General features: G+C 37.0%; 2 protein-coding genes and 1 pseudogene across 5 annotated transcripts in view; all 3 read right to left on the bottom strand.

Annotated features, from left to right (window-relative positions):
* The window catches only part of LOC108694417, an 8,343-nt pseudogene extending 6,921 nt beyond the window's left edge, over positions 1-1,422 (bottom strand).
* Positions 1-1,836, bottom strand: part of LOC108694416 (CCHC-type zinc finger protein CG3800) — a 6,510-nt gene extending 4,674 nt beyond the window's left edge. Inside the window, exon 1 of one of the 3 annotated variants that reach the window (XM_018203878.1) lies at positions 1,701-1,836. The gene's annotated coding sequence lies outside the window, so the exon portion shown is untranslated. Of the gene's footprint in view, positions 1-109; positions 418-984; positions 1,100-1,700 lie in introns of those variants that run through there. The other 2 variants (XM_018203879.1, XM_018203880.1) reach the window with 2 other exon arrangements.
* A 4,189-nt stretch (positions 1,837-6,025) lies between these two features.
* Positions 6,026-11,069, bottom strand: part of LOC108694532 (zinc finger and BTB domain-containing protein 24-like) — a 6,276-nt gene continuing 1,232 nt past the window's right edge. For both annotated transcript variants that reach the window (XM_018204104.1, XM_018204105.1), the window contains one exon: positions 6,026-9,523. In XM_018204104.1, the coding sequence (XP_018059593.1) occupies positions 7,193-9,523 (2,331 nt within the window). In that variant the 3' untranslated portion in view covers positions 6,026-7,192. The remainder of the gene's footprint in view (positions 9,524-11,069) is intronic.

Raw genomic sequence — 11,069 nt, 5'->3', positions numbered from 1 at the left:
ATATGTATACACACATATATACATAATATTGATTCCTTATATCATGTACTCATTTTTTACGTCACAACATATGCTACATATTACATGTTCAATAAAATTACATTACAACCTTAGAAATAAATCGCGAGGAATACACGTTCACGTCGCTCCGCAAAGCTCTCTAGTTGGCGTTTATCAAGACGGGAAGAGAAGTGGGGGAGAGGGGAGGGGACACCTAGTCAGCGCGCTCTGAATATGGCCAGCGGAGAAAGCGCAATTATTATCGGTTTCGTTCAGAGAAACAAAGGATCTCCCGAGTACCCTACTCAACCGGTCGTCGTGGGTACACGACGGATGAATCTGCCGTGTCCGACCGCGCGTCTCGTGCGAGGCACGCTCGCGTCGCACACGACGCACACAGATGTCTCCTGACGCGGCGCAGCGGGGAACGCTCAACGCGCGCGCGCTGCGGGGCGAGCGGGGGCAAGCTGCGAGACATTCGAAGTGAACACGCACTTTATTCGCCGAGAAGAGATTACGAGGCGCGGGGTCAGCGCGGGCATAACGCGAGTAACGCGACGATGAGTCTCGCGCAGGCAGGAAGCGGCCGGCCGTAACGAACCGGAGCGCAGAGGACGAACGGGGGACAAGACGACCCCGCGAGCCGCATGGCGCCGGCCGGATCGGAGCGATCGAAGCGGCGGTGGCGGCGGCCGGCAGGCTTCGCTGAACGTGACGCGTTGAATAAGATGGCATTTTTCCCGCCCACAAGTTTTCCCAACTCGTTGGGTCGCGGCGAAAACGCGGTGGGCGCGTACACGTGCTCCGCGCGGGTCATCCGCGCACTCCTCGCACTCTCGCAATGGCGGGCGGGCGGCCCGAGAGCGCGTGCACGAGGTCAGCGACGCTGGCGTCGCCGGACGTTTCGCGTACGCGACATCCGCGTCCCCACCGTCGCGGGACGACGAAGGGAAACGATAATTGGGATAGCTCGTGGTCTTTTACCGTGCTTTCTCTCGCTCGACGATTACGATTACACCTCCGATCTTCGCGGCGGGCCGTACATACAACGTGGCTGGCTCGGTCGGCTCGCGCGCGCTCTCTTTCCGTGCTCACCCCCACTTGACGACGCTGATGTGTGTGCGCGTGCGAATACGTTACGTACTAACGTAACGGCGTATATACGTATAGATGTATGTACGTATATACGCGCGTACGCCGTGCGGCACGGCGCAGCGCGGCGCGAAGATGGCATCCGAAGAGCGACGCCGCGCGCGATGAGCTTTTTTGTGCCATGCACGGAGGAGAGATCGCCCTCGATGGCGATGGCGACCGCGTTGCCGCCCCGCTACCGTCATAGGTCGTCGACGACGGCGGAGACGCGGCTACCATCGCCACCCCGCGTTCTGCCGAAATTACCGGAATTACCGCCACGGAAATCATCGCCTCTCTCGACGAAGCGACTCGTTTCGGATTTTCCAACGGGAGATTATGATGCACGTCTGCGGCGCGGGTTAGATCGTGCGATGCGACGAGAACGATGGCAATTGAATAAAATCCACGTGCCAAAGTCGTGGCCGCATTGTACGATTTGTCGTAAAGGAGAATCGCTTCAGGCCGCTTTTGCTTCGGCGGCGGCGCAACCGTGCGCACCGCGTGCCTTGGATGGTTTCACGCGTAAAATTCAACAAAATGGCCATCTCTATTGTTCGTCTGCTTACCTGCTTAGCTACAAATCACGCGGATGCGGAGAGGACTACCAGTGCGACGTCTATTACGTTAACAGATTCACAACGGAGTGGATGAAAATACTCAGTACCGCAAACCTCGGACCACACACTTTCGAGCGGACGGCTCGCGGAGACCTTCGAACATGAAAAAGGAAAGATTGGTCACCGCGGACGACTATCGTTGTAGGATAAAGGCGGAAACGCAAACTTTTGCATTAATAGATCTATTCGCATTGCTTGTACTTTTTGCACTCGGCATCTACGCTTTCTTTTGTTTCGATATTCGTATAATATATATTTAGGTCTGTTTGCGTTACTTGTACTTTTTGCACTTGGCATTCCTTGCTTTCTCTCTCCTTAACATCCGAATGTATTATATTTAGCTTCTTTTAAATGCAAAAATTTGGAAAGATATCGAACAACGCAAACAGATCTTTTAGGACTGTTCAGTTTAATTGAAATTTTGCATTTTTTTTACATCTATAAAAATTTCGGATTAATAAACAATTTTTTCTCAAACTATATAAATAGTTATATTTATATGCTGGAAAAATTAATATTATATATTAATGAATATCGAACAATTATTTATTAATAATAAATTTCGTTTTATACGTACAGAAATTCAATTTCGATAATCTTGTATTTAACTTATATGTGCAATATAAATAGTAATGCATCCCAATAATTTTGATTGGTTGATCCTCATTCTATTACTTTTCCAAGTTTCCATTTTTCGAAATTCCGACTGTCATGGGACAATTAAGACCCTTAAGTCTTAAGGCCGATCTACAATTGCGTAAAAGTTGTAAGAGGCTCCGCACAATAAAAGGAATAGAGAACAGAGAACAAAGAATAAGAATTTCAACCTATCAGAAATCATGTATTGTGGAACACATAATTTCTGATAGATTGAAATTCTTATTCTCTGTTCCTGTTATTGTGCGGAGCCTCTAAGAATTGACTAATCGCACTTGAATACGAAGAGAATATCCAACTTATTTCCTGCACACTGGACGTAGAAATACTTGCCGCGCGGCAAAATGACGTAGTACCAATGAACACATTAGGAGCTGTAAACTTATTGGCCGCATCACATTTTGCATTAAGCATTTCTAATATGCAGAAGCCATTACATTTACGCGGTACTCTTAATCGGGTTTGATAACCGTAATTATAAAATTGATCAATCACAATCGTTCCATTCTTCCGAGGAACAGCTATGATTGGCCAATTTCATAATTATGAATGTATTAAGCATGTCATGTAACAGATTATGATTTGTCAATTTCTTATGGCTTAAGGCTTAAAAATCTATTATAGATCCGACATTATGCAAAAGTCCGTGTTGCGATTTTAAGTATAAAAGAAACATATATAAAAAAATTTTACAACCCAGCAAATGAGAATGGATTAAAATGGATTGAAATTTTTCTCTATCCGAATGCGTATTTTAAATAACGAATACTTATTTTTGGATTTAATTGAATTCAATTAGATTCAATTAGATGCAATTGGATTGAAAAATTGCATTTTCTATTCAAAATTTTGAATTGAACAGTATTCACAATGTATGTACGTGTGTGTGTGTGTGTGTGTGTGTATGTGTGTGTGTGTGTGTGTGTGTTGTGCACAGAAAAAGCTAATATTACTTTTAGATTAAAAGACATAGAGATATGCTCCATGCAATTCTTATAAACGAATAAAAATGCATTCAGGATTGAAAAGCATTCATTTTAACATTCGTGAATCAATATTTCTGAAAATCTGAATTCATTTCGATTCATTTCAATCCATTCTTGTTTGTTGGGAATTGATTTTCACTACGTAATATTGTAAATATATGATTTTTTTCTACCTATTGAAAATAAATAATTAAAACTTGAAATTATTTAATGAAATATTTAAGTTTTTTTTTTATATTCTATTATCTTCTCGCTGAATAAAACATCAGTAATTATATATATCTATTGTATGTATAATTATTAAATAATTATATATTAATCATTCTAACTTTTCTTCTTTCTTTCAAACTATCTATTTGAATATTTATTGTTTGAAAGAGGCTAGGATGGAGAAGAAGCACAATAAAGATAACTTTTTCTATGCTGATACACTTTTGTATTTCATATATAATTCTAAATATTTTATAGAACATCGGATAACCTGTGTATTATCATTTGTTGTACTAGTTTAACAAAATAATTCTAAACATGCTTATTATTGAACATATGTATATCTATACTTCATTATCTCATACGTTCTCAATGTTATTGGAAATGACTAACACGTTTAACTTATTTTAAGTTGAATCTCGGTTAAAACTTAATTACGAGTTATTATGAAACTGGACTTAAATGAATTCTATATAACTGTCAGTTAATTTAACCGAGGTTGGTGAAAATCGAGACCCTAACTTTTCATCTTTTTCTAGTTTAAGAATTAAGAATAAAGAATCTAGTGTAAGAATAAGAAAAAGATGAAGAATAAATTGAACGAGAAGTTAATTTACATAAAATAAAGTTAATTTACATAAAAAGAAACGGGCACAAATTGGTTAGTACGTGTATCAAATTGCGAAACTAAAGACCATCGCATATACAAAAATTTTATGCTTGTTCTACAATAGGGTGGCAAGTTGTAAGCTGTAAGAAATTAGCCAATCATAGTTAAATATGAAAAAAATAATCGACTGTGATTGAAATTTCTTACTGCTTACGGCTTGCGACCCTATTGTAGAACAGACTTTAGTAGTAATCATAATACCATCGTAAAACAAATCGGCCAATCACAATCGAGTGTTTTAAAACGTGAGATTGCAATTTTGATTATGATTGGTCAATTTGTTTAAGACCATCGGCCTAGATCTTTTATTTCAAAAACAATAGCAAAGCTAAAATCTAAAAGGCTAATTATTCTAACATTTTCAGATATCAATATATAATTATGAATTAAATGAATTGTATACAGTTGATCATATTCAAAAATATATTTAATAAATTTAATTGATCAAAAGGAAAAATTCTACGAATGTAATAATCAATTGATATAACTGGTCCTGATTACGTCCTTAACATTAGAAAGCTGATGAATCCAATGACTGCGTGATTAAGGACTTTTCTTTTTTTTTCTTTATTTAATTAACCGAAACGAATGTGCGCAAATAAAGGAAATCGCTAGGAGATACAATATGTACATATTTCTCACAGTTGTGATATTGTTCGCAAGTCAGAATCAATAAGGGACTGCGCACAATCAAAGGAATAAGGAACAGGAAGCAAAGAATAAAAATTTCAACCTATCAGAAACTATGTATTCAATACATGATACAATTTCATAGGTTGAAATTTTTAGGTCGGTATTCATAGTCAGATCTTATATTCAATCGTTTCAAGTACAGTCTTAAGAAGTCACAAACCAAAGAACCGTATTAGAATATTACTTAAGACAATCTTGAAATAAAAACGGACTATGAATACCACTCTTATTCTCTATTCCTTATTCCTTTGATTGTGACTCCTAAAACTATTCGATAGCGGATATGTTTACAATTATCCTTTCATTACAAATGTACCGAAATATTCATTTGGAATGTTATAACTTTCCGAGTTTTACATAATAAAAATAATAAAAATAATTATATAGCTATAAAAGATATAAGTAAATTAAAATGAAAGCTTTTTAAAATGTACATAATAGATATTCTGATTAAAAATAACAATGAAAGAAATAGAAGAGCTCAAGAGAATAAGCGCTGTTCAGAATGCTGCTAGTTGTTAAAAAAAAAAATCTCTTAATATACAAGTTAAATTTATTGAAGAATGATAGAACAATAATCGTCTATTCTTCAAAAAGTGTCCTCGTACGATCGATTCGATTTTAATATCTGTATACATTATAATGGAGTATACACATTTGTTGCTATATCAATTTAACTCACCGAGATTCTCGTTGAGATTCTTGAACAAATAAAAATTAGCAAAACTGATAAAAAAAAATAGCAAAAAAAATTAACAATACTGATAGTATGATTTCTAGATAGATTTGTTGAAATCAAATTACATTAGGATATGAGAAAAACATTAGGATAGTATTTAAGAAAATAGTTTGATCCTCAATGAACTTTGTCATAATCACATAGAGATAACAATTCAAAATAATTAAAAGAGATTAAAGTTAATTATAAAAATCAAAATTATAAAAGAATAAAATTTATATATTCAATAATACGGTGCACTGCCGAAACATTAATGTCGACCAAAACTGAACAGTGATTAATTTTATTAAAGTTAATTACCGATCATACGAGAGACTTTGGAATCATACAATGAATTCGGGAGAATAATTTTTACTTAGTACAGTACCTCAACCAGGCAAAAAAAAAAAGAACAAATCTTCAATCTTTTATCTGCGAGTTTATCCTCCAGTTCTGGCTATCATTAGTTCAAATTGATAATGTCATTCACTGTGACAACTGTATGAATTCGTTCAGATTGCTGCCTGTCAATTTCTACATCTCCAATACGTTGTCTGATGCCTCAAAAATCGAAGTGATCTCAGAGAGATCCTGATTATCTAAGTGATAGTGTTGGAGTCAGATTGACGTTCCTCTTGTACGACGATGATCTGCGAAGGCTTTTTCATCTCAGGAGCTAACTTGATCTCCTAAATGATATTGACCTCCATCGCTGGGTCAATCTTTCATTTCATGTAAGATGAGGCCGCGATATCAGAATTTGGGTGAAATTGTTCAGAACCTTCTTCTGTGATTCCTTTTACACTGTTAAATCGATTAGTATGCGTATCTCAAATTGAACGAACTATTTGATACGTCCTTATTTAAAGTAGCGAGTTTAACATACGAGTCAAGTATTTACAGCGCATGAGATTTTTTGATACATGTACCAGTTTGGTCTCGCGATTCGGGAGTATCAGACAAGAGCCCACTGAAGTAATTCTCCAGTATTTATATTGAGAGTATCAAGTAATTTAGTACGTGTAGTACTAAGTATTACCACTATCAGTATTCGGTGTAAACTAAACTTGTATCTTCTACGTTGTCGATAGTCTTGAAAATTTTATACAATTCTGGACTCACCTCTTTCATCTTTGATGTATCGCTAGACTTATAATAATAATGATCACGTAATACTTGTTTGAATAATTTGGTACTCGAGATCATTGGATCCTTTTTCGAAGATATATCACTTGATATGATATTACTGCTGCTCATCATCGTACTTTGAATTTTTTTCTGAACATTTTCCAACATTTCTTCCTCTTTTTTTTCACTCTTCTTTTCCTATTGAAATCAAATTTCTCTTTGTTGCTTCTATGTCATCGTTGTACTTCCTTATCGCATATGTTGTTTTCGTTTCACAAATATTCTCTTGAATGGTAGCTGCTGTTCATCTTCAGACTCATCATGTCCAGTAATATTTCGTTAATCACCATTATATTTTTTCGTTTGCGACTCCTTAATTTTAAATATCTACTATTTCCGCTACGTCTCCAATTGCTTCAGCTTCTACATAAATTATTTCCTGATCCTGACCCAGGGTGATCAATTGCTTGTTTTCCAAAGTATCCGAACTTTCTAGTGTATCATTGCTGGATAACGTTGAAGTCGTCACCTCGAACTTTTCGTGCGCTGTATCTTCTGTTTTTTGACGTTGTTTTGCGGATTGCAATAGCGCTTGTACCATATTCTGATTCTTATCGAGCGGTAGCTTCCTTACTACTCGCTTCACTACATCGTCAGACGATACTTTTGTCAGTTCTGCAGAATCTATCGTAGTTCCGTCTGGATTCATAACTTCATGAACAACATCATTCTTTCGGATAATTCTACTGACAATAATTCGCTTGATCTTACGCGAGCCGGGAGAACCGTTCAGAGAAGAATCTTCATCCTTGATACCAGATAAATTAGTTGATGTTTCTTCGTTACTTCCTCCTGTCGGTTTCCTCACCACAATTCTTTTAATTCTTTTAATTTTGATGGTGTTCGGAGTGGATGCTAAGATCTTTGATTTATCGTTGTCCTTGCTATTTTCTTGAGAAGAACTCTGGACTCTCGTCACAGATGTTAGCGATTCCTTAGATTGATCTTGATTGTTCTGTTGGTGCTTCAACGGGGTCTTCTTTTTGGATGCTGAGGTGATGATCTGTAACTCGTCATCCACGCTTTTGGGAATCTTTTCGATTTGCGATGACATGAGGCCTTTTAAGCTGCTCTGAGAAGGAGAATCGATTGAAATAGTTTGCTTCGTACTCTTGAATATTTCTTCCTGCTCTTGAATATCGTGTATACGCTCGATGGGTGGGAATGTCGTGATTTTGACCATGCTACCATTTTTACTACGTACGTACATCACATTGGGTCCTTCCTTTTCTTGTTTCTCGGAATTCTCTTTCTTATCTTTTCTGGCCTGCTCTTCTTTCTTCTCACTCTGTGAGGGCATTGACGGCTTTGGTAACTTCTTCACAACGTACCTTGGCGACTCGTGATCATTCCTATTAGAATGCTGATATTTTTCTTTTTCTTTCGTCTTATTAGACTTTAATTTAAGATTTTTCTTAATATTGGGCTGTAAACTTTCAGGGTCCATTTTCTCGCCCGCTTCGATATGCTGTTTGATGTGAATGACATAATCAGCGCGATTACGACAAGATTCTTGACAGACATCGCAGGTGAGGCACATGTATGTACGTTTCGCGTGCATCAACTGATTCATTTTTAAGCTCTTCTTGCCGTTCTTGTATACACGGCGCTTCTCCTTTGAATGGGACATACGCATGTGTCTAGTTAAATGATGCGATAGTAGAAATGTGCGAGGACACAATTTACACATATACGGTCGAGGACCAGCATGGGTAATCAGATGTCGGGCCAGCTTTGTGCAAGTACGGAAAGTATCCTTACAGTAATCACATACGAATTTTTCATCCTTATTATTATGTAGCGTCTCGTGCCGTTGCAGACCCTGTTTGTATAGGAAGCGCTTTTTGCAAATGTTACACTGGAACGGCTTCTCTTTCTTGTGTGCCGAGTTCTTATGCTCTTCGAGTTCCTCTGTAGTGAAAAATTCATTGTCGCAATGGGAACAGGCGTAGTGCGTCTCATCTTTATGTACCTTCTTGTGACGTTGCAGCGAAGTCAGCCGCGAGAACTGCTTCTCACAGATCGAGCATGAATGCGGCTTCTCCTGCGAATGTATACTTAAGTGCTTGACCAGATCGTGTTTGTTGAAAAAGTTTTTTTCGCACTCGTTGCACTTGTAATTGCGAGCGCGAACATGAATGCGCTGAACATGCAGCAGCAGAGCCTGACGTAATGCGAACGTACGTTCACATTGATCGCATGCGTGTACTTTGACCTCTGCTGGCTCGTATTCTCTGTTTTCATTAATGTTACTCGCTTCCTGATTACTCTCACTGTCTCTGTTCTGCTCGTTCTCTGTTTCCTCGTAAAGATGCTGCTCGCTGATATTCTGGTTTTCATTTTGTGATTCTCTTTCCCTCTCTTTCTCCCTTCTTCTGGTCTCACGTCTCTCTCTTATATTTCTGCTATCATCATCAGAGGTGCGTTGCTTTTTCGAAACCTCGTTCTGTGATTCGGCTGGTCTTTTATTGCCGATCTCCGTCAATGGATTGATACGAAGGGGGAAAGGTTTCGGTAATTTTCCAGACAGAAGGCAATCTCTTAATGCCTCGTCAGCTTTCTTGCACTGCAACTTGAATTTATAAAAGTAGTCCAGATTCCAGCGGCACGTATTACAGATCACCTGCGGCATCTCGTCCTCGATATAGACCTATTAAGAAATAAAATAGTTTATTACGAATAAGCTTACCTATTGACGATTTGGAAAAGTCTCTTCTCAGTATTGGACGAACATTCTTGAAAAATATTGTATACGAAAATATTTAAAAAATTTATAATTATGTTGACCATATGTCCTTTATTGTAAAGGACATATTTAACAATTAATGATAAATTTTATCATTTTAATAATATTACAGGAAATTCCATTCTACTTAGACATCTCCAATAACTAATATACATGTAAGAAAAAATAAAATAAACTTTCTCTTATTTAAACCGTTTATCTATTAAAATAAACCATCATCATGCTCAAAAATTCTAACTCCAAATGAAAAACTCTAGATGAAAGAGAAAAAAATCAGGCGAAAATGCAAATTAAACATCCTCTCTCGGCGGAATCGCAACGTCATGATCGGCCAGCAATATCACTGCTTATACTAACAATCATTAGAGGCTTTTTACAATAAGTCATTTAGTTCAAGTTACTTAACTTTAAAGCTTAAGTTATAAGAAATTGACTCATAATCGATTATTTTTCTTACATTCGACTGTGATTGATTAATTTCTTATGACTTAAAACTTAAAACTTAGATAACGACTTATTGTAGTAAACTTATTAAGGCTGCTTTGTATAAACTTTGCACAATGCATAAGACTTAAAGCATAAGAGAATTAACTAAAATATGAAATGAAGGATTAGTTGTTTCTCTTATGTCTTATGCAGCATTGTGCAAAAGTATGTGTTTATGCTGTGGTTCTTACCCGCGAGGAGAATACCTCCGATGAGATACCTCCGGTGATTAGTATCATTGGCTGCGTTCAGCAGAGAAAAAATTAATCAATTAGCGCTTAATGATTTTTTAATATGATTGGTTCCTACACTTGAATCCAACGAAGAACTAAAGACAAGAACCAATCATATTAAAGAATCATTAAGTACTGATTAATTTTCTCTGCTGAACGCAGCCATTGACTACTTAAATATCATTCAAAGACATAGAACACGGATTGCGCCATCCCTATCTAAATAGCTAATGTAGCTAATATAGTCAACAAAAATAAAAAGGAGCATGAAAACAGCCAATCTTTCTTTCTTTCTAATATTATATAATATTAATATAATAATATTATACCATTGAATAGAAAAAGATAGAAACTGGCTCTTTTCATTCTATCTCTCACATTTTTATAGATCAAAATGTAAATACAAATTGCACGGTCCATGCTCTGTAGATGGTATTCATAGTTCATTCTTATTTTAAGATTGTCTTAAGTAATACCATAAGATCCTAATACAGTCCTTTGACTAGTATTCATAGTCAGTTCTAATTTTAAATAATGTCTCAAGATATCAATAGTGTTTTTTTCATTGGCAGTACTAGTGTGTATTCAATGCACTTTAAAGCTATTGTATATAAACCAACATAAAGATGTATATAAGCTTGTGTTTGACTCATCTTCATTTGTATTTACATATCCGAGCAAGAAAAATCATATTAAGATGTTTAATAAAAATATAAAACGAATTAAACCAT

The sequence above is a fragment of the Atta colombica genome, unplaced genomic scaffold (genome assembly GCF_001594045.1).
Source record: "Atta colombica isolate Treedump-2 unplaced genomic scaffold, Acol1.0 scaffold12, whole genome shotgun sequence".
NCBI classification, from domain to species: domain Eukaryota; kingdom Metazoa; phylum Arthropoda; class Insecta; order Hymenoptera; family Formicidae; genus Atta; species Atta colombica.
Note: the sequence above shows the minus strand (reverse complement) of the source record. Positions and strands in the feature narration are given on the sequence as shown.